This window comes from Vipera ursinii (genome assembly GCF_947247035.1).
Source record: "Vipera ursinii genome assembly, chromosome: 9".
In the NCBI taxonomy this organism is placed as follows: Eukaryota; Metazoa; Chordata; class Lepidosauria; order Squamata; family Viperidae; genus Vipera; species Vipera ursinii.
The window spans coordinates 2,170,862-2,195,673 of NC_139523.1; the positions used below are offsets into that span (position 1 = coordinate 2,170,862).

General features: G+C 50.8%; 1 protein-coding gene across 6 annotated transcripts; it reads left to right on the forward strand.

Annotated features, from left to right (window-relative positions):
- Positions 1–7: 7 nt before the first annotated feature.
- YARS1 (tyrosyl-tRNA synthetase 1) lies at positions 8–24,479 on the forward strand. Of its 6 annotated transcripts, none has more exons than XM_083369278.1 (15): positions 21–132; positions 351–452; positions 1,619–1,682; positions 2,301–2,447; positions 5,021–5,196; positions 11,395–11,524; positions 12,014–12,094; positions 12,645–12,737; positions 13,890–14,025; positions 14,942–15,027; positions 17,229–17,364; positions 19,336–19,433; positions 19,541–19,734; positions 19,831–19,972; positions 21,865–24,478. In XM_083369278.1, exons 4-15 carry the CDS (start codon positions 2,409–2,411, stop codon positions 21,973–21,975), a joined length of 1,422 nt encoding a protein of 473 aa, XP_083225404.1. In that variant the 5' UTR covers positions 21–132; positions 351–452; positions 1,619–1,682; positions 2,301–2,408; the 3' UTR covers positions 21,976–24,478. The 6 variants fall into 6 exon arrangements, with proteins under 6 accessions (XP_083225402.1, XP_083225403.1, XP_083225404.1 ...); XM_083369281.1 differs by having other exon boundaries at positions 22–132; positions 2,301–2,442; XM_083369276.1 differs by lacking the exon at positions 1,619–1,682 and having other exon boundaries at positions 8–132.
- Positions 24,480–24,812: the final 333 nt, after the last annotated feature.

Here is a 24,812-nt window from a genome sequence, read left to right on the forward strand (position 1 = left end):
CCCCGCCCTCCGATCGGCCTTTCGGGGGTGGTGGAAGCGCGCGCAGGCCGGGGAGCGGAGCGCCGAGCGGCGGCTGACGCAACGCGCGGGGAGCGCCGGCCGGGAGGCAGCTCGGGCACCGGCGCGCCAGAGGTTGGCTTCCCTCCGCCCCCGCGGCCGGCCTCTGCCCTGCCCGAGGGAGCCCCGCTGGCCGGAGGGAGGGAGGGAGGGAGGGGGCCTGCGGGAGCCTCGGCGGGCCTGGCCTGCCTGCCGCCTTCCTGGTCTCCCCGCTCGGTCCTCAGGGCTGGGGCGGCGGAGGGGGGCTCCCCCCGTCCTTCCCGGCGGTAACGGGCTTTTCGTCGGGCTTGCAGACTCGGGAGGCGGCGGAGCGAGCCAGCAGCTGGCGGGGCGTCGCCATGGGGGAGGAGCTGAGCGCCCAGGAGAGGCTTCACCTGATCACCCGGAACTTGCAGGTGCTCGGCTGGGCGGGGGGGACGGGAAGAAATTAGCCCTTAAACTGGACAGGCCCTAAGTTCAAGTTATTACTCGAAGAACTGGTTGTAAGTCGCATTTTTCAGTGCTTGTAACCGCAATTGAGACCAGATTTTCTGCTGTTAAGCAGAACGGTTGATAAATGAGATCCAATTTTATGACTTTGGGGGCATGAGTGTTAAGCAACTCCCTGCAGTTGTTAAGTGACCCGTGCAGTCTTTAAATGAATCCGGCTTTCCCAGTTGACTTTGCTTGCTGGATGCCGGCTGGGAAGGTCAGAAACGGCCATCGCATGACCCCAGGGTACTGCAACATGCTGGGTGCCGAGCAACTAAATTTTGATCAGTTGTAAGTGTGAAGACTGATTGTAAGTCACATTTTTCAGTGCTGCTGTAACTTTGGTCACTAAATAAATGGTTGTAAGTCGAGGACTACTTGTACAAATCAGTATTTTAACAGTTGGAGTGGGGAGAGGGAAGCCTTTTTGTTGGTGACGATGTTGGGCATTTGGGCAGTTGAAAAGCCAGGTCGGGCAATCTTCAGTTCATCCCGAGTCACTACTCTGTGGTGGTCAGCTACTCCTCTGACAGCAGCTTCCCAGGCGTTCAGATCCCGTGGGGGACCTCCATCCTGTGCAAGGGCTCCATAACGGAGGCATCGAGGCATTCCTCAGCAAAGGTGGTGTAAAGAGCAGTTTGAAATTGATCAAGAAGCCATCTGTGTAAGGAAGGACATCCAGAGAAAACTTGGCTCTCTTTTAGAGCCTCTTGTCTCTCTCCGCCATGGAGAGCAATGGATGTGATGGTGGAGTGTTTGGTGAAGATGCCACAGCAGCGGAAGGTTCAGTGGGCTGACCAGAGCAGCTTTGGCTGGAGATCCGGGGGGGGGGGATGCTTGGCAAGTGGCATTTATTTATGACGAACAAAGTCAATGGGGAAGCTAGATTCACTTAACAATCGTATTACCAACTGAACAACTGCAGTGATTTACTTAATCACATTGGCAAGAAAGTTCATAAAATGGGGCATAACTGTCTAGCTTAGCAATGGACATTTTGGGCTCCGTTGTGCTCGTAAGTCAAAGGCTACTTGTAAAGGCACATGAGAGAGCTTAGGACTCCTTTCCTTTTTCCTTCCCCTTCCCGGAGTTTTGAGAAAGCTTGGAGCATTGGCAAGACTCAAGCTTTTGAATTACACGAGATTCATTTTCGGGTAAGTTATCAGAAAGGCTATATTATTCAGCCAGCGCTGTAAAGATTTTAAGAGAGACCCTCTCAGTCGTGCTAGAAATCTGCGTTGTGATAAAAAAAAGACGAGTGCAGAACAAAGCATGCCGCAGAAATGCCATGGGCAGTCTCCCCTGATTTTGCCGCTTGTCTGCCGCAGGACCAATTTAGATAATGGCGGTGATGAGGTCTCATTTCTTGCTCTCTGCAGGGACCAGGGAATGTGGTGGAATCTGGCTGAAGGGGGGAGGTGGAGTTGGAATCCCTGAAGGGGAGGAAACGATGGAGACCTGACCTCCTTCCTGAATCCTGAAGTGCTTATCAGCTTGTTCTCAAGAGAACGCAGTTAGTCTTGCACGTTTCTTGTAAATAGGCCAGTAGCAATAAAGAAAGTTCTCTGGTCAGCTCAAGGTATCTTTCTGATCCCTTGTGCAAGAGCCATGCTTGGATCCCTTGACTTTTCAGGCAACATTAGTTATTTCTTGTGCAAGTCTGGTCTTTTGTGGTTGCTGGCCTTGGGAACAGTTCTGCTGCAATCAAGGCATTTAATCTTGAATTTTGGCAAATTCCAGCAGATATACTAAACAATCCTATGTGTTTGCAGGAGGTTCTTGGAGAGGATAAATTGAAAGCCATCCTGAAAGAACGGGAGCTGAAGATTTACTGGGGGACAGCCACGACGGGCAAGCCTCACATCGCCTACTTCGTGCCCATGTCCAAGATTGCAGACTTCCTCAAGGCTGGCTGTGAGGTTGAGCCAACTCTGCCTTTGCTTTGGATCCTTAGGGGGGAGTCATACTGCTGTCTCCATATGGGTCTGGAGGGCCTGTGGAATATTGGAGACCTCTGGAGAGGGAGACAGGCAAAACTGGCTGGGGAATTCTGGGAGTTGAAGTCCACCCGCTTAAAAGCTGCCATGGTGGAGAAACACTGCCCTAGTGTGTCTCCTTGGACCTCCCCCCCCCATATGTGACTCTGGATCACTAGATAAACTACACCAAGCTGTATCTCTAGGGTGGGAAGGGAAGAAGGGGCAGAAAAATACTTTGTACCTTGATAAAGGAATGTCTCTTGACTTCTGTTGACCTACTGGGCCCAATCATCTTATTTCAATCAGTAATCAGAATAGAGCTGGCAGGGACCTTGGAGCTCTTTTAGTCCAGCCCCCTGCTCATGCAGGAGTTCCTATATCATTTCAAATGAGTGGCTGTCCAGTCTCTTCTTAAAAACCTCAAGCGATGAAGCACCCACGTCTGAAGGCAAGCTGTTCTACTGGTTAATTGTCCTCACTGTTAGGAAGTTTCTCCTTAATTCCAAGTTGCTTCTCTTCTTGATTGGTTTCCATCCATTGTTTCTTATCTTGCCTTCTGTGCTTTGGAAAATAAGTTGACCCCCTCCTCTTCTTTGTGGCAACCTCTCAAATACTGGAATACTGCTATCATGTCACCCCTAGTCCTTCTTTTCTCTAGACTGGACATTCTCAAATCCTGCAGCCATTCTTCATATGTTTTAGTCTCCAGACCTTTAATCATCTTCGTTGCTCTTTGCACTTTTTCCAAAGTCTCAACTTTTTTGTAATGTGACCAAAACTGGATGCAGTATTCCAGGTATGGCCTTACTAAGGTTTATAAAGCTGTACTAATACTTCACGTGATTTTGATTCTATGCCTCTTTTTATACAACCAAGGATTGTATTAGCTTTTTTGGCTGCTGCCACACACTGCTGGCTCAACTTTAAGTGATCATCTAGGACTCTATCCCTCTCACAGTTACTGTTTTTGAGCCAGGTTTCGTCTAATCTGTACTTGTACCTTTGGTTTTTCCTGCCCAGGTATAAAACCTTGCATTTCTCCACATTAAATATTTTGTTAGATAGGGCCCATTGTTCAAAGTTTGTCAAGATCTTTTTGGATCCTGAGCTTGTCTTCTGAGGCGTTGGCTATTCCTTCCAGTTTAGTATCATCTGCAAATTTGATGAGTTCCCCTTCTATTCCCTCATCTAAGTCATTGATGAAGATATTGAAGAGTCCTGGGCCTAAGACGGAGCCTTGTGGCACCCCACTGCTTACTTCTCTCCATGTGGATGTAGTGCCATTGAGGATTACTCATTGAGTACGGTTTGCCAGCCAGCTACTGATTCATCTGGTGGAGATGTTGTCTATTCCACCTTTTTCTAGCTTACCAAGATTGTGGTCTACTTTGTCAAATGCCTTACTGAAGTCTAAGTATACTATGTCCACAGCATTTCGCTGGTCTACTAATTTAGTCACCCTATCAAAGAATGAAATAAGGTTGGTTTGGCATTATCTATTTTTAACAAACCCATACTGACTTTTAGTTATAATGTTATTTGTTTCTAGATATTCACAGATCTGTTTTTGATTGTTTTTTCCAGTGTCTTCCCAGGTATTGATGTTAAACTAATTGATCTGTAGTTTCCTGGGTCTTTCCCCCCCCCCTTTTTTTTTGAAGATGGGAACCATATCAGCTCTTTTCCAATCCTCTGGTACTTCCCCAGTGCTCCAGGATTTTTTAAAGATATGTTACAATGGTTGTGAGATAACATCTGCCAGCTCCTTCAGAACTCTGGGATGTAATCTGTCGGGTCCCACTGACCGGATGGATTCCTTCAACCAGACTATTTAAACTGTGACCTGAAACACACAGCTCCATGGGACTCCTAAATTCTTTGGAATTAACTCCGAAATCACCTGTTCTTGGGATTTTTATTCATTAAGTAGAATTTGCTGCAGTTGGTAATGATAGGGATCATTGGGCAGCTGCATAGAATAAATGGAATTGTGCTTTTTTTTAGGTTTCAGAAAAGATCGAGCCTTTAAGCGCTCGTAGCCCAGTTGTGGTTGGTGGGAGTGGCACTCAGCAGGGGGAGGCTGGCAGACTCTGCAGGGCCTTCAGGGTAAACAGTGCTTGACTCTGAATCCCCTCAGTTTCCTCTCTGGGGACTTGGAGGAAAGAACAGGTTTGGCCTTCCCTCAAGGCAGGTAGTGGGGATCAGCTGAAAACCTATTTGTGGCTCCAGAACTGCCCAGAGTGGGGGGGATCTAAGTTTGCAGTCTTCGGCTACTTTGGGGGTGGTTTAAGAAGTGAACAGGATGCCTTGGAGTTACATGGCTCTCTTCAAATCCTCTCCTCCCCCAGTCAGGTTGCCTTTTTGTTCTGGTTTTGGCTTTAAGGGTAGGGGGGGATTTTATGACTTCCCAGACTCGCCCTCAGACCTGGGCAAGGGAAGAGAGATCACCGCCTCTTGCCTCACCCAAAGGACAGCAGCCCATATGACAAACCCCCCCCGCCCCTGTCTCTCAGGTGACCATCCTGTTCGCTGACCTGCATGCCTACCTAGACAACATGAAGGCTCCGTGGGAACTTCTGGAATTGCGTACCCAGTATTACGAGGGGGTCATTAAGGCGATGCTAGAGAGCATTGGGGTGCCTCTGGAGAAGCTCCGATTCGTCCGAGGGACCGACTTCCAGCTCAGCAAGTAAGTTGGGCAGGCCGAAGCTGCCCTCTTCCTGCCAGGGGAAGTCCTGGGAAAGATAGAATCTGATGCCAAAGGCAGATTTTTTTAAATTATTTTTTTTTTAATATATTTGTAGCCTCATGACTCCCAACGACTCTAGGCCCGTGGTGGCGAACTTATGGCACACACAGAGTGGCACGCAGAGCCCTCTCTGTGGCCATGCGCACCATCGTCCAGTCCTAGGCCTTCAGCTGGGTTTTATAAAACCTTTCCGCTTTAGGTCTCCACCACCATGTGCCAAAAAAAGGTTCAATCAATTTCATCTTGCGGGAAGGGGGAAAAAAAGATCTCACAAAGTTGGAATTGATTGATCGAACTTTTTAGTCCCAGCCAGTCTGCCTTTACCACCGCAGCCACGCCCACCCAATTGGCAACGCCCATGCAGTGGGCCACACCCACCCAATGGGCCATGCCCACCCGGCACCCTACAATACATAAGTTGGTTTTGGGTTGCAATTTGGGCACTCGGTCTCTAAAAGGTTTGCCATCACTGTTCTAGGCTGTTTATAAGAAAAATCAGTAAAAAATAAAAGGTGGATGAAAGAGGCCAAGCAATACAGATAGATGGCATGGATTGGGGAAAGGCTTTGCTCTCCCTCGCCAAGGGGCCTGGGGGATGGATGGGGGAAACTCATTCCAGAAGGCAGGGCAGCAGCTATATAAAGTTAATTAAATAATATTGGACCTGTTGAGTCTCCTGAATAGTCTTCAAGGGCAGCCCTATATACTTCACATTGCAGTAGTCAAACTGAGGTAACTAGGACATGAGTGACTGAAGGAATTACCGTATATACTTGAGTATAAGCCGAATTTTTCAGCCCACTTTTTGGGCTGAAAAATTCCACTTCGGCTTATACTCCAGTCAACAAAAAAAACTTACCGAGGACTTGTGCGCGGCCGAGGCTTTGGTGCTTCCGGGATCGCCCGCACCTCTCCCAAGCCACCGCCGTCCGAGACCTGCCGAAGTTTGGGGAGGTTTGGGGAGGTGCGCGCGCACCTCCCCAAACTCCGCGCCTTGCCTGCCTGCTTCTTTCCGCAGCGGAAAGAAGCAGGCAGGCAGGGCGCGGAGGAACGGAGACTTGCCGACGTTTGGGGAGGTTTGGGCGCCTCCCCAAACCTCGGCAGGTCTCCGTTCCTCCGCGCAGACCTGCCGACCTTTGGGGAGGTTTGGGCGCCTCCCCAAACGTCCCCAAACCTCGGCAGGTCTCCGTTCCTGTTTGGGGAGGTTTGGGCGCCTCCCCAAACCTCCCCAAACCTCGGCAGGTCTCCGTTCCTCCGCGCAGACCTGCCGACCTTTGGGGAGGTTTGGGCGCCTCCCCAAACGTCCCCAAAACTCGGCAGGTCTCCGTTCCTGTTTGGGGAGGTTTGGGCGCCTCCCCAAACCTCCCCAAACCTCGGCAGGTCTCCGTTCCTCCGCGCAGACCTGCCGACCTTTGGGGAGGTTTGGGCGCCTCCCCAAACGTCCCCAAACCTCGGCAGGTCTCCGTTCCTCCGCGCAGACCTGCCGACCTTTGGGGAGGTTTGGGCGCCTCCCCAAACGTCCCCAAACCTCGGCAGGTCTCCGTTCCTGTTTGGGGAGGTTTGGGCGCCTCCCCAAACCTCCCCAAACCTCGGCAGGTCTCCGTTCCTCCGCGCAGACCTGCCGACCTTTGGGGAGGTTTGGGCGCCTCCCCAAACGTCCCCAAACCTCGGCAGGTCTCCGTTCCTGTTTGGGGAGGTTTGGGCGCCTCCCCAAACCTCCCCAAACCTCGGCAGGTCTCCGTTCCTCCGCGCAGACCTGCCGACCTTTGGGGAGGTTTGGGCGCCTCCCCAAACCTCCCCAGGTCTCCGTTCCTGTTTGGGGAGGTTTGGGCGCCTCCCCAAACCTCCCCAAACCTCGGCAGGTCTCCGTTCCTGTTTGGGGAGGTTTGGGCGCCTCCCCAAACCTCCACAAACCTCGGCAGGTCTCCGTTCCTCCGCGCAGACCTGCCGACCTTTGGGGAGGTTTGGGCGCCTCCCCAAACCTCCCCAAACCTCGGCAGGTCTCCGTTCCTGTTTGGGGAGGTTTGGGCGCCTCCCCAAACCTCCCCAAACCTCCCCAAACCTCGGCAGGTCTCCGTTCCTCCGCGCAGACCTGCCGAGGTTTGGGGAGGTTTGGGGAGGCGCCCAAAGCTCCCCAAACAGGAACGGAGACCTGCCGAGGTTTGGGGACGTTTGGGGAGGCGCCCAAACCTCCCCAAACCTCGGCAGGTCTGCGCGGAGGAACGGAGACCTGCCGAGGTTTGGGGAGGTTTGGGGAGGCGCCCAAACCTCCCCAAACAGGAACGGAGACCTGCCGAGGTTTGTGGACGTTTGGGGAGGCGCCCAAACCTCCCCAAAGGTCGGCAGGTCTGCGCGGAGGAACGGAGACCTGCCGAGGTTTGGGGAGGTTTGGGGAGGCGCCCAAACCTCCCCAAACAGGAACGGAGACCTGCCGAGGTTTGGGGACGTTTGGGGAGGCGCCCAAACCTCCCCAAAGGTCGGCAGGTCTGCGCGGAGGAACGGAGACCTGCCGAGGTTTGGGGACGTTTGGGGAGGTGCCCAAACCTCCCCAAACAGGAACGGAGACCTGCCGAGGTTTGGGGACGTTTGGGGAGGCGCCCAAACCTCCCCAAAGGTCGGCAGGTCTGCGCGGAGGAACGGAGACCTGCCGAGGTTTGGGGACGTTTGGGGAGGCGCCCAAACCTCCCCAAACAGGAACGGAGACCTGCCGAGGTTTGGGGACGTTTGGGGAGGCGCCCAAACCTCCCCAAAGGTCGGCAGGTCTGCGCGGAGGAACGGAGACCTGCCGAGGTTTGGGGACGTTTGGGGAGGCGCCCAAACCTCCCCAAACAGGAACGGAGACCTGCCGAGGTTTGGGGACGTTTGGGGAGGCGCCCAAACCTCCCCAAAGGTCGGCAGGTCTGCGCGGAGGAACGGAGACCTGCCGAGGTTTGGGGAGGTTTGGGGAGGCGCCCAAACCTCCCCAAACAGGAACGGAGACCTGCCGAGGTTTGGGGACGTTTGGGGAGGCGCCCAAACCTCCCCAAAGGTCGGCAGGTCTGCGCGGAGGAACGGAGACCTGCCGAGGTTTGGGGAGATTTGGGGAGGCGCCCAAACCTCCCCAAACAGGAACGGAGACCTGCCGAGGTTTGGGGACGTTTGGGGAGGCGCCCAAACCTCCCCAAACAGGAACGGAGACCTGCCGAGGTTTCGGGACGTTTGGGGAGGCGCCCAAACCTCCCCAAAGGTCGGCAGGTCTGCGCGGAGGAACGGAGACCTGCCGAGGTTTGGGGACGTTTGGGGAGGCGCCCAAACCTCCCCAAACAGGAACGGAGACCTGCCGAGGTTTGGGGACGTTTGGGGAGGCGCCCAAACCTCCCCAAAGGTCGGCAGGTCTGCGCGGAGGAACGGAGACCTGCCGAGGTTTGGGGACGTTTGGGGAGGCGCCCAAACCTCCCCAAACAGGAACGGAGACCTGCCGAGGTTTGGGGACGTTTGGGGAGGCGCCCAAACCTCCCCAAAGGTCGGCAGGTCTGCGCGGAGGAACGGAGACCTGCCGAGGTTTGGGGAGGTTTGGGGAGGCGCCCAAAGCTCCCCAAACAGGAACGGAGACCTGCCGAGGTTTGGGGACGTTTGGGGAGGCGCCCAAACCTCCCCAAAGGTCGGCAGGTCTGCGCGGAGGAACGGAGACCTGCCGAGGTTTGGGGACGTTTGGGGAGGCGCCCAAACCTCCCCAAACGTCGGCAGGTCTGCGCGGAGGAACGGAGACCTGCCGAGGTTTGGGGAGGTTTGGGGAGGCGCCCAAACCTCCCCAAACAGGAACGGAGACCTGCCGAGGTTTGGGGAGGTTTGGGGAGGCGCCCAAACCTCCCCAAACAGGAACGGAGACCTGGGGAGGTTTGGGGAGGCGCCCAAACCTTCCCAAACGTCGGCAGGTCTGCGCGGAGGAACGGAGACCTGCCGAGGTTTGGGGAGGCGCCCAAACATCCCCAAAGGTCGGCAGGAGGAATGGAGACCTGCCGAGGTTTGGGGAGGTTTGGGGAGGCGCCCAAACCTCCCCAAAGGTCGGCAGGAGGAACGGAGACCTGCCGAGGTTTGGGGAGGTTTGGGGAGGCGCCCAAACCTCCCCAAAGGTCGGCAGGTCTGCGCGGAGGAACGGAGACCTGCAGAGGTTTGGGGAGGTTTGGGGAGGCGCCCAAACCTCCCCAAAGGTCGGCAGGAGGAACGGAGACCTGCCGAGGTTTGGGGAGGTTTGGGGAGGCGCCCAAACCTCCCCAAAGGTCGGCAGGTCTGCGCGGAGGAACGGAGACCTGCCGAGGTTTGGGGAGGCGCCCAAACCTCCCCAAAGGTCGGCAGGAGGAACGGAGACCTGCCGAGGTTTGGGGAGGCGCCCAAACCTCCCCAAAGGTCGGCAGGAGGAACGGAGACCTGCCGACGAGCCGCGGCCACACAGGGTATTCCTGTGTATTCAGGCTTGCAAAATGGCGGATCGAGCCTCTGCTGGCGGCAGAGGCTTGCAGAACGGCGGATCGGCTTATACTCGAGTCAATAACTTTTTCCAGTTTTTGGGGGTGAAATTGGGGGTCTCGGCTTATACTCGAGTCGGCTTATACTCAAGTATATACGGTATAGAGGGTTAAGAGATATAAAGGTGGGATATAAGTAAATATACATAATGGTTAATGGAAATCTTTCCTACTTCCAAGGAGGATTGCTGTTGCTCTAGATCAGGGGTCCCAACCTGTGAGCCATGGCCCACTACCGGGCCAAGGCCTGCTGGCCACCAGGCTGTGGGACAGGTTGGCCAGTGTGCACGCAGACACCTCCACTCGTGCTAGCTCCACCACCAATACGCAAAAGGGGCGCCGTGTGGTGAAAATGGCTCCATGTGGTGAAAACGGCGGCGCTAGCACCCGCACGGCAAAACCGGGGCGATGCTAGCATGTGTCATGCAGACACTAGCACCACCCCATTTGCATTGTGCGTGCTGGCGGCCCTGTTTGTGTGCACACGCGCACGTAAAATGCTTCCCTTTCCCTCCAGTCTGCCAACCGAGAAAGGTTGGGGATCTCTGTTCTAAATGACTAAAGTTCATTGCTAATTTAATTCACTTAGACAAGTATTTGAGTTTCCAATAATGTAAGTTCTCAACTGAAACAACAAAAATGTTTCAAATTTATGCCTAAACTTTTGTTAATGGTTTTGTTCATATTGTATAACCTGTTTGATCTTGGATTTTATAATTTTATATAAACCAACATTTGGCTAGTATGAATTATTTGCCTAGTAAAAATTAATCTTTGTAAAGTGTTGCTACATATTTCCATCCATGTGGACTTATATAAGAAATTCAATAACTTTCTAAAAGTATGTCATTCTTATCAGGATAAAATAACATAGCATATAATTTAGTTATATTTGTCAATATATGAAATTCATAATTGAGATATTGTCTATTTGGTTTCCTAAGAAAGCATTCCTTGAACTACAAACAGGTCAATTATGTGATGGCCTGTTTTTACATTGATGTTAAATGTCCTGATTTTTTTTCCGACATTCTGCTAATTCTTCAAGAGGAAGAGTGAACAAATAGGTGCACATGAGCATCCTTGTTGGTGCCTTTCCTTGTTTGAAGAATTACATTTAGATATCCTCGGCTTACAGCCATTCATTTAGCAACCACTTGAAGTTACAACAACATTGAAAAAGTGACTTGCAGCGGTCCTTGCACTTAGAGGCCATGGCAGCAGCATCCCCCGGGCCAGGCAATGAAGACTCAGCCACTGGGCAGCCGGCAGGTGTTTTGGGTGGGTGCAGCGTCCCAGGGCCACGCGGTCGCCATTTGCAACCTTCCCAGATGGCTTCCGACAAGCAAGTCAGTGGGGGAAGCCAGGTTCACTTAATGACCATTTGATTCACTTATCATCTGCAGTGATTCTTTAAACAGCCGTGGCCAAAAAGGTGGTAAAATTACTCGCTTAACAGCCACCTTGCTTAACAATGGAAGTTGAGGCCTCCCTTTCTGCCAATGAATGTAAGGATCAGCTGCCCATTTGATGAAGGCCTGTGTACCCTAAACTAACCTCCGCAGTCCCGTGATCGTTTGTATCTTTGGCAAAGGAAGGATGTTTTATCATGGCTTACGTTCCGTCTGCCTAGGGAATACACCCTGGATGTCTATCGACTGTCCTCTGTTGTCACCCAGCACGATGCCAAGAAAGCTGGCGCAGAAGTGGTGAAACAAGTGGAGCACCCCCTCCTCAGTGGTCTTCTCTACCCTGGGCTGCAGGTAGAGTAACATTCAAGGACCCACCACAGGTCCTGGAAGATAGAAAGGGACATCCATACGTTTAGCCAACTGTTTACCTTTAAAAAAACACAATCTGAGTTCGTAGTATGTGTGCAGGGCCCAGCACTTGTAGAGCAATAAGAGTAGCACAAACACCCTGGTTTTAAGTCTGTTGGAAGTGATTCAGCCTTGGACTTCCCCAGTCTCGGTGTTTGAGGAGCAACGCACCTTTCTGAGGTGTATGTGTGAATTCATTTCCAAGTTGAGCTTCATTTGCAAATGTTCTGTAGACTAACAGTAGGCTGCATAAAAACTAGAACGTCAATTGTGGTTGAACAAAGGAAATGGCCAGCCTACTTGTTTCTTCGTGACCAGCTTCTGGAGCTCGTTGCCTCTCAGCTGTGGCCCTTGCACATGATATTTCGTGAACACAAAATGGGGGGCACTCTCTCAAAGTTCCTAAGGAGTCCTTTTTTCTTGCTCTTGCAGGCACTGGATGAAGAGTACCTGAAAGTTGACGCACAGTTTGGAGGAGTAGATCAGAGAAAAATTTTCACCTTTGCAGAAAAGGTGAGAGCAGAGGCTGCCCCTTCTCCAATTCGCTAGCCAAAATCCTCTTGCCTTTGCTTATAACCTGGTGTCCCATGGCTAGTGCAAGACATTTTCCAGGAGTTCTTGCCTGCCAGCAAGGGGTGAGCACAATTTGATGGGATCTTCTCCCCGCCCGGAGAGGAACTGATCGTGGCCCACGAGGGGTCCCAGTCAGTCCAGAAGGGGCATTCTTTGGGCAGTTTCTCTCCAGGTGCGGTGAAAGCCCCGGCTGAAGGGGAGGGGGTCTCTACGGAGAGGAGAGGGACAATCCAGCTTCATCTGTTCAGGGGAAGAAACCTCTGAGGCCAGGCCCTTTTAGGTCTATGTCGTTCCAAAGGGAAGGCAGACAGTCTTGTAATATTGTTGTGATCAACAATAAAAGAGCTACTGGGGCCAATCCACAAGCAGTTCTGGTTGCTTGGCCTGTGACACCACTTCAGCCCCCTTCTTGGAGGAGTGGCCTGTGTCCCTTCATCCACCTCTCAGTGTGTCTGTGTGACGTTGGTGTGTGTTTCTTGCTCTGCTGTAGTACCTCCCGTCCCTGGGCTACACAAAACGCATCCATCTGATGAACCCCATGGTGCCTGGACTGACCGGCAGCAAGATGAGCTCCTCGGAAGAGGTGGGTCCCCAACAGCCCAGGCCTGCCGGGGAGGGAGCTGTCCTGGGCTGGCCCTTTGGGTGGTTTTCAGAGGCGCTCCGAGAACGGGTAATTAATTGAACTGAGTATGAAGGAAGGGGATTCATAAATCAGATAAAATTAGATGAGTATATTGAAGAAACAAAATGAGGGGGGCAAGTAGAATACTTGAAAAAATGAAGAAAGAGCCTTGGTGGAGCAGTGGGCTAATGCCTCCTTAAGTAACACCAGCTGCCTGCAATTAGTGCAGGTTCGAGTCCCACCAGGCTCCAGGTTGACTCAGCCTTCCATCCTTCCCAGGTAGGTAAAATGAGGACCCAGATTGTTGGGGGCAATAAGCTGACTTTGTAAAAATGCCGCTTGGGGGGTGTGTGAAAGCCCTAATAAGCAGGCATATACATAGAATGAAGGTTATTGCTAAGCACATTGTGCTTTAGATTGTAAGCCGCCCTGAGTCTTCGGGGAAGGGCGGGATATAAATGGGATAAAAAAAAGGAAGAAACCGATATCCCAAACTACGTTTCCTCAAAAGAGTGAGATGATTTTGCTAACCTCAAATGAACACCCTCGAAGCAAAATTAGCCTGTTGACATGAATGCATTTGATGAATCCTTATGTAGCGGTGGAGTCCACCTGGTTCAGTGGCTGCTTTTTAAATCCATTGTATCTGATGGTGCCCAAAATGTGGCAGGAACACTACCCTGCTCAGTGGCAGGAATAGGCCTGCAGGTATTTCAGACGGCTCTCGCCCAGGAGACTCCCCAGCCGTCACCCCACAAGCGGATCCTGCAGCACAGCCTTGCAGGGAGAGGCTGGGTACTCCAGCTGGTGAGCCCCACGCTCGGTGAAAATGCAACCAGAGAGAAAAGGTTGGGGAGTGATATTCAAGGATTCAGTCAATATCAAGGGGCAGACAATCTACTTGTGATATTAACTCTAATCCAGGGTTTCTCAACTGTAGCAACTTTAAAGTGAGTGGGCCCAGAATTCCCCAGGCAGCATGCATTCATGGGGACTGTGGCCAAGGTTGGGAAACAATGCTGTAATTGATTAATATAAAACTATATATTGAAATCCTGTTATACTTCCTCTTTATTTAAAACACTTCAAGTTGTGTCTCTCTCCCTTTTCTAGGAGTCTAAGATTGACCTTTTGGATCGAAAAGAGGATGTGAAAAAGAAGCTCAAGAAGGCTTTTTGCGAGCCGGGAAATGTGGAGAGCAACGGGGTCTTGTCCTTCGTCAAGCACGTGCTCTTCCCCCTCAGATCAGGTGAGGCTCAGCTGGGGCCTTGGCCAGGAGCACGGGGAGCACGGAGGCTGCTTTCCTCCTACCCAACTCTCAGTCTCTCTACCAGCCAGAAAAGAAGTCCTAAGCAGCGGGAAATCCCGAAGGATGCGCCTGGCAGCATTGCGGGATCCTGAAGCGGGGGGAGGGGAGGAGCATCTCTCTACAGCGGCAAAAGAAGGGATCTCTGAGGGGGAGGCACCATCTGCCACGTCGCTAATTCAGTCGAAATCTACCTCCTCGTAATTCTTTCTGCGGGAATTACAGAAGTGAAGGACCAGTAGGGGAGAATGTTTGCTGTTCGGGGCTAATCTGTGGGGTCCTTGGTGCTGTCTGAGCTTGGTGGTTTTCTTGCAGAATTCACGACTGAACTAGGTAACGTCACCAGTGCTGCTGATGTTACCTAGTTTGGGTAATGAAATGTCTGCAGGAAAACAAACTCGGGGAGCACCGAGGACTCCACAGAAAAGTGAGGCTTCTTGCTCCTCTACCTGATGGTGCTTCAGGAAGTGCTGTTACGTGCTAATTGTAGCTCCTCTGTCCAGGCCGAACAGGCTCTTCTCCCACATCAATATCGTTTTCCATTCCACTGTCTGTCTTGGTTCCTTTTGTAATTTATCTACCATCTTCAGCCTGGATTGGTCCCAGTCCTCCAGGTGAAGTTTGCCCCGGTTCCCGGGGCTCTGAAATGAACTTTGCATCCTTTGGATCTGGGTGAAGATTCTGTTTGGCCTGAAGTCAGGTGAGGCACAGTCAGGTGGACGTTAAGTGACATCGTTATAGGTCGTTGTGATGCCCAGCATCATCCTACCAAAAAGAATATTTGAGGATGCTGGTATTAAATGTGGGCTTATGTATGTGACTGACCTCTTCTTTAACAGACATCTTCACTTTCTTGTAGAGTTTGTGATCCTTAGAGATGAGAAGTGGGGAGGAAATAAAACTTACACGAGCTACGGGGATCTTGAGAAGGACTTTGCTGAGCAGGTAATAAGTGGGACGGCTCCAGGGTCAGAAAGGCTGGGGCTGCTTGCTTTGATTTTGCAAACTCTGGTTTCCTCCCCTGTATTCAGGCAGAAAATTTGTGGCAATTTCCTAGCTGTACTTTACTTTCAGATGTTTGGAGAAAAACTTTCTGTCATTCTGCATACTTAGTAGAGCTGGTCCCAGAGTCGCATCCTTTATATGTTAAAAATAGACACAAGTCAGATTAATGCAAAGGCAGATGTTTTCTTATAGCTTTCATCAGATTGATGTAGAACAACAAAGAGCCAGTTTGCATATAATAAATTGAAATGGTTTAGAATTCTACCTTATTGGAAACAAGCAGGTAAATTGTACATATTGCTCAATATCTCTCACTAAATATTTCAGGATGAATGGGATTTATTCAGCTGTAAACCACCCTGGTTTGTTCAAAATGGGAAGCAAATTGACTAGACAAAATTGCTAAGCACAGGGCAAGTCCCCTTCATTTTCCAGTTCCTATTATAAAACGTGGGAGAAAGATTGAAACTCTGGAATCTTGTTTTTGGACACACAAAAACAGTTCAGTGGAGGGGGTGTTCACTGATGAAGGATATCTGTTAAATTAGAGTTGGGGGTCTTGCAGATTTATGTACTTCGTGTGATAACATCACCACGTACTGTAAATGACATTATGCAAACAATTTGCAGCAAAAAAAATTGGACTGCTGCACACAAAGTCCATCGCATCCAGTTTTTAAAAGTTCTCTGTCAATATTACTAAGTTGTAACAGAGGTAATTCTTGCTTAATAACTGGTACTTAGCAACTGTTCAGAGTTTCAGCGGATCTCCCCAGAGCTCTTTGCAACCGAATTTCAAAGTTCAGATGCCCGCCCCAAAATCACATGATTGCATTTTAGGTTTTCGGTAACCAGCTTGCATTTATGACCATTTGTAGTGTCCCGTGGTCATAAGACTGTGGTTTTTGGTGGGTTTTGCCAGTTTTCAATGTTTCCTGCAAAAATGCCCATTGTGGAAAACAGGTTGGTTTAACCACAGCTGTGTTGCTTAACGATCACCACAAAAACAACTTGTAAAATTCCAGCTTCAATTATGGTCATACGTTAAGAACTATCTGTGAAACTATTAACTAACCATGAGGAGTCCTTAACCTTCCGCAGTGAGCTACTTGCTGAGTGCAAGGGAGTTGAGTATCCGAAAAACAGGCAAGGAGTGTTCCCAGCCTAGCTTATTCAGTCCCAGCAAGCCAGAATTCCAAAGGATTTTTACTGTTTTTGTTATTAACTCAGACAGATACTTTTCTGTGGAACAAATATTCTACTTTTTAAAAAGTTCTCTGTTACTATCCTTAAGCTGACAGCCCCGGCTCAAGACCTGAGCACCGTGTGATGGGGTGAGCTCCTGCCACCCTAGCAGTCCAAAAGCATGCAAGTGCAAGCAGAGCATTCCATGCGCCTGGTCATGCTGGCCACATGACCACGGAAGGGTCTTCCAACAATGATGGCTCCTTTAGCTAAGAAACAGATGAACAGCACCCCCTAAAGTCGGAAGTGACTGAACTGGGGAAACTTTATATCATTACCGCAACAGACTGAGACTGAACCCTGGCAAGACACAGTGGTGGGGAGTGCTTGGAGCCTCGGGCCGCCGCCCCCCCATCCCCCTCTCCCCTGTGGAGGCAACCCCCTCCCCCCTTCCTTCTGCAAGAGCCTGAAGAGCCAGCTCTGCTAGGTGGCCTGGGCTCCAAATTGGGGGGGGGGGAGTTCCACGCTGGAGGGGGCTGCTGGGTTGATGGCAGGCTCCTCTCTCCTCTCCCCCCCCCCGGCTCTCTCCTCTCCACCCGTCCATCTTGATATGTTCTCATTGTGTTCCTTTGTCACTGTTTATTTTAAAATTCTATTTTGCTTCTCTTTACATGCTTTTTATTTTTCTTCCTTTTTATTACTGTAAGCCACCTAAGGCAAGATAGGAGCAAATATATTTAACAAATAAATAAATTCTAGCCTTGGGGGGGGGCTTGAATGTGAAGATACCAGTTTCTCTTTTGTTCAGTTCGTCTTGTCAGATGAATTCTTACTTCGTTGTCTGCCGTGTTCAGAAGGGAGGCAGCCCTACTGAGGATACGCAGGGCAGCACACAGTTGCGCAGAGAGACGGTGTGTAAGAATGACTAATGGCTTCTGCTTTGATCTTGTGATCAGGTTGTCCATCCGGGAGACTTGAAAAATTCCATAGAGGTGGCCTTGAACAAACTCCTGGATCCCATCAGAGAGAAGTTCAGCAGCTCACAAATGAAGAAACTCGCTAGCTGTGCATATCCTGAGTCCTCCACAGCAAGTAAGGTCCCCAAGAATTGGGGCCGGGGGGCTCCATCTGGACTAGCCTGCCACATGTCTAGTGAGCGAGATGCAAGCTAAGGTTGGGGCTTAGAGCCCCCACCTCTCACATTTCTCTGTTTTTCTTTGCGTTCTCCACTTCTGCTTTGTGCCATTCCCCCTTTCCCCCCCCCCTCCCAGCCTGCATGGAACAGCTCATCTGCAGTGCAGAGTCCTTAGTGAGAAAAGGCATAGGAATCGGGCAGCAATAATAAGATGTATTCCATGGCTTCATTTGAAACCAGAACATCAAAAGCAAGAATAAAAGCATACCAACCATACCAAGGAAAAGCAACTGAGAATTATAGATAAAAATAATTTCCATTTATCCTTAATCTTAGGTCTTTTTATGTTCTTTATTGTGTTCATTTTTCAGACAAAGGTGTCTTTCCCTGATCCAAAGAAAGATGTGCTTACAGTTTTGCAGTAATAAGCCTAGTGGCAACAGGAATTGAGTCCATTTATATATTGTATCGGTGTTGGGGATAATGTACATTATAATGTACCAACAGGATTCGTTGTAGAAAATTGTTCAGTGGGTTTCCCCCTTTTTCCCCAAAGCTTTCGATCAAAAGAACATTTCTACCAAAGATTGTAAGATGTGCCAATTTTCTTGCAAGCCTTGTACCTCAAGCCAGCAGGGCTACACATTAAAATAGCATGCTCTAAAAGAGCAAAAATCATATTTTTAAACCTAGCTTTACTTTTTAGGCATTCTATAAACCCAAGCTTTGTAGGAGAGATTAGGAAGTTTGCTAGAACTGTGAAAAGTTGTCATTTAGAAAATTTCATTTCAATCATTATTTTGCACCAAATCTTTAAATTCTTGAATCAACTAGGAAGAGTTGAATTAGAATTTTTGAATGGTACTTGAGCACACAGCACCGCCCTGTGAAGTTCACCCAGAGTACTCAAATCTTAGCACAGCCTGAATTTAGTTCTCAAGGACGGAGAACCCTTCCCTAGAGTGATGCAGGTCTCCAAAGACAGTGTAGGTGAATCTCTGGGCTTTTTTGCTCCCATTCCCTGGAGGAAGATGCCTCCCAGTCTCAAGATCCATATTCTTCCTCTTTCAGTAGCTCAGCAGGAACCAGGATCTGATTCTTTGAAACAGGATTTCGGAACTGAAAGAAGAAAAAATGAATACAGCTTTTCCTCCTAAGGAGATTCAGCTTCTGAGGTTGCTTTGAATTCCATGTTTAATTCTGATCTTGAGCCTTTGAACTCTGGTGCTGGAGAAGACTCCTGCGAGTCCCTTGGACTGCAAGGCTATCAAACCGGTCGGTCCTAGAGGAGATCAACCCTGACTGCTGTTTAGAAGGCCAGATCCTGAAGCTAAAACTCAAATACTTTGGCCACCTAATGAGAAGGAAGGACTCCCTGGAGAAGAGCATAATGCTGGGAAAGATTGAGGGCGAGAGAAGAAGGGGACGACAGAGAATGAGGTGGCTGGATGGAGTCACTGAAGCAGTAGGCGTAAGCTTAAATGGACTCCAGAAGATGGTAGAGGACAGGAAGGCCTGGAGGAACGTTGTCCATGGGGTCGTGATGGGTCGGACACGACTTTGCATCTAACAACAACAATTTGTTCAGTATTTTTCCTCCTCCTCCCTTATCTTCTACACAGTACGGAAGCAGTGTGTGTGTGTGTGTGTGTGTGTGTGTGTGTGTGTGTGTGTGTGTGTGTGTGTAAAAGTTCGTGTTCCTTGTCTGTGCCATGCTCAATCTCCATTTTTCCTTTTCACTTTCTCCCTTCCTTTCTGGCTGATCACACATCAGGATGTTTGAAGTCCTGAGCAACTTATGCTTCCTCCAGCCCTCAATTTATGGAGGCCAGGCTGGTTTGGCTCAACACACCAAAGTCTGCTGTTGCTTCTTGAAATTCCAGCTCCCTTAAAAAAAAACCTTTATTTTCTCTGCTGTTTATTTGCAGAATCTGCCGTGAAAGGCTCCACAAAGAACTCTGACTCCGAGGAAGTCATCCCGTCCCGAGTGGATCTCCGGGTTGGCAGAGTGCTCAGTGTTGAGAAGGTGAGGTGCTTTTGGTGCCACCCTTTGTGGGTGCTGTTAAAAGTTAGGCCTGTCACACTGGAGGCTCTTTCTGCTGGTCCCTGATGTTCCCGTCCTGATGCCTACAGCATCCTGATGCCAATACGCTGTACGTGGAGAAGATTGACCTGGGGGAGGCCAAACCTCGTACGGTAGTCAGTGGTCTGGTGGAGTTTGTGCCCAAGGAAGAGCTCCAGGACAGGCTGGTGGTGCTGGTCTGCAATATGAAGCCCCAGAAGATGCGGGGAGTGGAGTCCCAGGCCATGCTGCTCTGCGCTTTCAGGTTGGCAAAGGAAGTGGGGCAGGGGCTCGGGCTGGACCCAACTTGCACATTGCGCTCATGTTCTCCCATGGACGCCTTCTTTCTCCATCGCCTCAGTTCTGGAGATCCCTGCCAAGTGGAGCCCTTGGACCCCCCAGCAGGCTCCTCTCCTGGAGAACGAGTCTTTGTGGAAGGCTTTGAGAATGGCCAACCGGATGATGAGCTGAAGCCCAAGAAGAAAGTATTTGAGAAGCTGCAGGTAAGTGGAGAAGCTCCGTCTCGGTGCAGGTTTGCACAGAAGTGGCATCCAACTTGGGGGAGTTGGCAACCCAAACAACTCCCCTTGCCCAGGTGTGCGTGGTCATCCTAAGGGTGGCCGGAGCAGCCTTCGCAGAAGGAGCGATTGGAAGAGCTCGGGCTGTTGCGGGAGGAGGCTGCCTGTGGCAAACCGGCGCTGACACACATCCCACGGAAGAGCAGTCTGCCAAACCCTTCAAATCATCTCAGCCTTTTATGGGGTCCGTTAATTCTTTGCTCTCTCCAGAGAGGAAGAAGGAAGTGTAAGAGATGGAGGCACTTAATGGCATTATTTCTAGTTCTGGAAAAAGAACAGTAAGCTTGGAAGTCTTGATCCATTTTTGATGGATGTTCAATGACACATACAAAATAATTAGGTTAATTATTGGACATAACAACAATAGTAACTGTGAGAGGGATCTAGGAGTCCTAGTGGACAATCACATATAAGCCAGTGGTGCTGCAGCTGCCAACAACGCAACACTAGGATGCATCAACAGAGGGATAGAATCAAGATCAAGGGCTTGTAAGACCACCGTTGGAATAATGCAGCCAGTTTTGGTCGTCACATATTGAGAAGAGCAGCAGAGATGATCAGGGGGCTGGAGGCTAAACTGTACAATAAACGGTTAAGGGAACTAGGTGTGTCTGGTCCAAGGAAGGAGATGGGGAGACGTGGTAACCGTCTTCCAGTTCTTGAGGACAGTCACAGAGCAGAGGGGCTCGGCTTGCTCTCCAAGGCATCTAAAGGCAGGACCAGAAGCAATGGGTGGAAGCTGGTCAGAGGGAGATGGAGCCTGGAACCCAGGAGAAATCTCCTGAGAACAGCTCGCCTCCTGGAGCTCTGGGCGCTCCATGGTCAGAGATGGGACTGTTCGTCTGTCTGGGATAGAAAAGGTGCCCTGCCTTGGGCAGGGGGTTGGACTGGAAGACCTCCAAGGTCTCTTCCAGTCCCACTGTTCTGTGATCCTGTATATGTGCACACCACGCTAGCCATCGTGTGCTTCGCTGATTCTTTACTTAGGGAAATTTGTAAAAGTGAAACTATTCGTTAGGAATCACAATAGCTGCATCCATCACACCAACTTAGAGAGCCTCTCTGGAGTCCTTCTAGCAACTGCCATCAACCCACAGGAAGGTGACCTTCAGGAAGTTAGGCTGCTCCACTGCCAAGGCAACAAGGGCAAAACCATTTAAACACATTTGGAAGAAGGTCAGACAGACCCTAAACAAAGTTACTTTGAGTGTCTTTCTCGCAGCTGCCTCAGTCTCTGGACTGCCGTCGCCCCTCCTTAAACGGCTCTTTCCTGCCTTCCCCAAGACCGCCTAGAATTCTTTGGCCCGTTTGCCCCCAGGTTGGCTAAGACAGGCCAACTCGCCCCCATCGATAGGCTTTGAGGTCCGAGGGAGACTTTGAACTTAACCCTCCCATCCTAACCAAATCCACAACAGTACACCACTCACGTTGCAAGTTGGCCCTTTTGTGAGGACAGGCTGGCCGGCCCTGTGGTGCTGTTGCCCGGTCCTCTTCAGGCTGCTCCCTCCCCAGCACAGCAGCTGGTGGCTACAAAAGCTGGGCAGAGGCAGCCAGCTGTGGTGTTGTGTGTTCCTCTGAAAATAAGCAGCTGAAAACGGGGGAAGAAAGAGGCAGGAGGGCCCAGCAGGCGGTGTAGCAGCAGTGGGAAGGAGTGGAGAGCAGCGAGGACTAGCCTGTGGGTGTGTTGCCTAGGGACCTGTGTTGTTGTGTTGGCTCTTTTATTTCGGAGCCCCTGGCAGCCTGGGCTTTTTGAGCAAATGTGCTTAGGGACCGTCTCTGACGTTGAGCCTGGCACCGCCTTTTTTTTTTCTCCCCAGGCTGACCTCCAGATTTCGGAGAACTTTGTGGCCCAGTGGAAGGGGAAGAACCTCATGACTGCTCTGGGGAACCTGACGTGCAAATCTCTGAAAGGGGGCAGCATCCGCTAGAGCCCCAGCCTGCCCCCCTCCTGCGCCCACCACCCCGTGTCCTGCCCATCTCTCCTCCTCTGCGCTTCCATCAGTGTCCTTCCTGCAGCTGCACTTGACCCAGGACATCATGAAGCGGCTGGTGAGGAAGGAACGCCGCTTCCAGCAGTGACGGGGCCCTGGGTTTCCTTCCCTCCCCACGTGACTGAGGTCTGTCTGTGTGTTGCGGGAGAAAGAGGCGGTTGCTTCCTTTCACTGGCTGGCGAAGGTGACAAAAGCTGCTTCTAGGAGAATGAGATTCCCCCCCCCCCTTCAGACTAATCTTCCCTCTGTGGGGCGTTGCTTCCTGCCAACTGCCACAGCAGCCATGCCTCCAGCTGATGGGGCGCTCTCGCCTCTTGTCCTGAGTTCGGATCCGGGCTGGAGGAGAAGAGCTCCCTCGGAGGAGCAGACCCGTCAGGCCTGTCGTGAAACATTGTCATGTTTGTCTCAAAATGCAACGCTCCCTTTTCAGATGAACTGATCGTGCATCGGCTTATTCTGTAAACCAGGTTGCCAAACCTGGTCACCCCTGCTATAAATGATGCATCGTATTCCAGAGATAAAAACTTGATTCGGTTTCTGGGCAAAAGACGTAAAAGGATTTTGTCTAGAATGCTTGCACAAACCATATTAAGGAAATAATTTTGTTAGGCCATGCAAGATAAACTCCAGAAATTAGCTGCAGGCGATTTACAGAAACAGGCAGACCAAAGGCCTGAACGTTTGGGACCCGGCACCTTACAAAGCACCAGGGGGATTTAAGGCATTTGAATATGCAGGAGGTCCCAACTTACGACCCTAGAAGAGCCTGCCCATTTGTAAACTCGGGTGGTTGTAAAGCAGGTTATCTCCCAGTTGCCTTTTTTGCAACAAAGTTGTTTCAAGGACAGGAAGGCCTGGAGGAAAGTCCATGGGGTCGCGATGGGTCAGACAACTACAACAATTGTGGGGCACAACAAACGGCTAGTTGCCAAGTATCTGAAATGCGGTCCCATGACCACGGGGGAGGCCTCTTGGAATTTGGGTTATAATTACCTTGGGGGAGGTGGTTTCTGCTGTAACTTTGAATGGCCACTAAGCAGCTGGTCATAAGCCAAGGACTACCTGTGGCTTGGTATGTGCTTCCCTTTTGTGGAAAGCAATGCAAAGCTCGGAAAGGCAATAAGGTGGGGAAGTTTGAAACCATGAGAGAAGGAAGCAAATCCCTCTGCTGGTCTGGCCTGTGCAATCATCCTGCCCCCCCCTCCTTCGCGCACACCAGTTTCATTCATTCCATAACCCACTTTATTGATCACTCTTATACCCACAAACAAGGTAAATGTTGTGTTCGTAGCATCTGTAAAACTGTGTTTGTCCCCCTCTGCCTACTGATCCTAACAGAAAGACCGTCGCTTCCGGAGGGAGGGGCACTCTCTGGCACACAGGCCCAGCAAGCTGCAGTCACTGCCCAGGCAGACCACCCCCCTACTTTAGCCCACCTCGGTCTTCCCGAATCCTCTCCAGAGCAGTGGGTAGATGCCCTTAGCCTAGAATGGCCTTTTAGCCATGCCCACATTGGCGTGCAACAGTCTGCTAATGCAGTGGCCAGTTTGGGCATTTGGGGACAGGGTTGCAAGCACATTTTACCTCGGTGTGCTAAAATATGTTCCTGGCAGACCAACTTTCTGCTGTCCACGTTCAGCCGCTGAAAACAGACTAGCGGGATACAGCTGTGGAAGCTGCATGTTAAAAAAGGGAAAAGGGCTTGAATCGTGATTTGAAAATCGTTCTCAGGACTGCTGTGCCAAAGCAGCAGCTACACTTAGAGCGGAGTTTCTCATCCCTCGAACCCTTAAACCGGGTGGACTTCAACTCCCAGCATCCCCCTGCCAGCATAACATAATTTAGGCTGCCAGGTCCTGTGAAGGGACGCTCAACAAGCGGAAGCCGCAGGTGTGTGCTGTGTTGGGGGGGATGCTCAATTGAAGGAGAAGGCGCTGGCTGAGGAGGATGGGGAGGAGGGTACCAGGAAATCCGGCCAGAGCCAGATTCTCACACCAGACTTGAGGCAATGATGCACAACCCTTTCCGGTTGTGAGGAATGCAGCGCTTTCTTGTTAAATCTCAAATTGGCATCAACCTTGAGTTTTTAAGTTTGTTTTCTAAGTAACTCCAGCGTGGCTGTGCTTCCTAACTCTCGGAGCCGGAATCACGTGGCTCTTTTTGTACAGGTAGTCCTCAGCTTACAACCACAACTGAGCCAAAATTTATGTTCCTAGTTCACCTTAGTTTACCACCTTTCTTGCCACCGTTGTTTAGCGAATCACTGCAATTGTTAACTTAGTAACCCGGAGGTTAAGGGAGTCCGGCTTCCCCATTGACTTCGCTTTTGTCAGAAGGGTGCAGAAGCTGATCACGTGACCTCGGGACGCTGCAACCGTCATAAATACGAGTCAGCTGCCGAGCGTCTGAATTTTGATCGTGTGACCCTGGGGGTGCTGCAAGTCGTGTGAAAAACGGTCACAAATTCCTTTTTTCAGCGCTGTTGTAACTTTGAACAGTTGCTAAATGAACTGTTGTAAGCCGAGGACTGCCTCTTACTGAGGCTGTTTGTTTTCATTGCTTTCCAAGCAGCCGCTCAATGCCGGTGTCTCGGCAGGGCCCAGAGGGAAGGCCTGGCGGAAGGTCCTCGGGCAGGGCTGGAACGCCAGGCCTCTCTGGAGCCCAGCTCTGCATCTCTTCGGGCATCAACTGAGGCCAGGCCAGCCCACAGGTGGGAACGCTTCCGTCTGCGGCCGGCAGGCCTCCTGCCCGTTTCCATCTGTACAACAGTTGAA

Coding starts and splice junctions, on each gene's coding strand:
- YARS1 (XM_083369276.1), top strand. CDS start 396: ATGGGGGAGGAGCTGAGCGCCCAGGAGAGGCTTCACCTGATCACCCGG. Junction 5,197..11,394: donor ACCGACTTCCAGCTCAGCAA/GTAAGTTGGGCA, acceptor CCGTCTGCCTAG/GGAATACACCCTGGATGTCT. Junction 11,525..12,013: donor TTCTCTACCCTGGGCTGCAG/GTAGAGTAACAT, acceptor TTGCTCTTGCAG/GCACTGGATGAAGAGTACCT.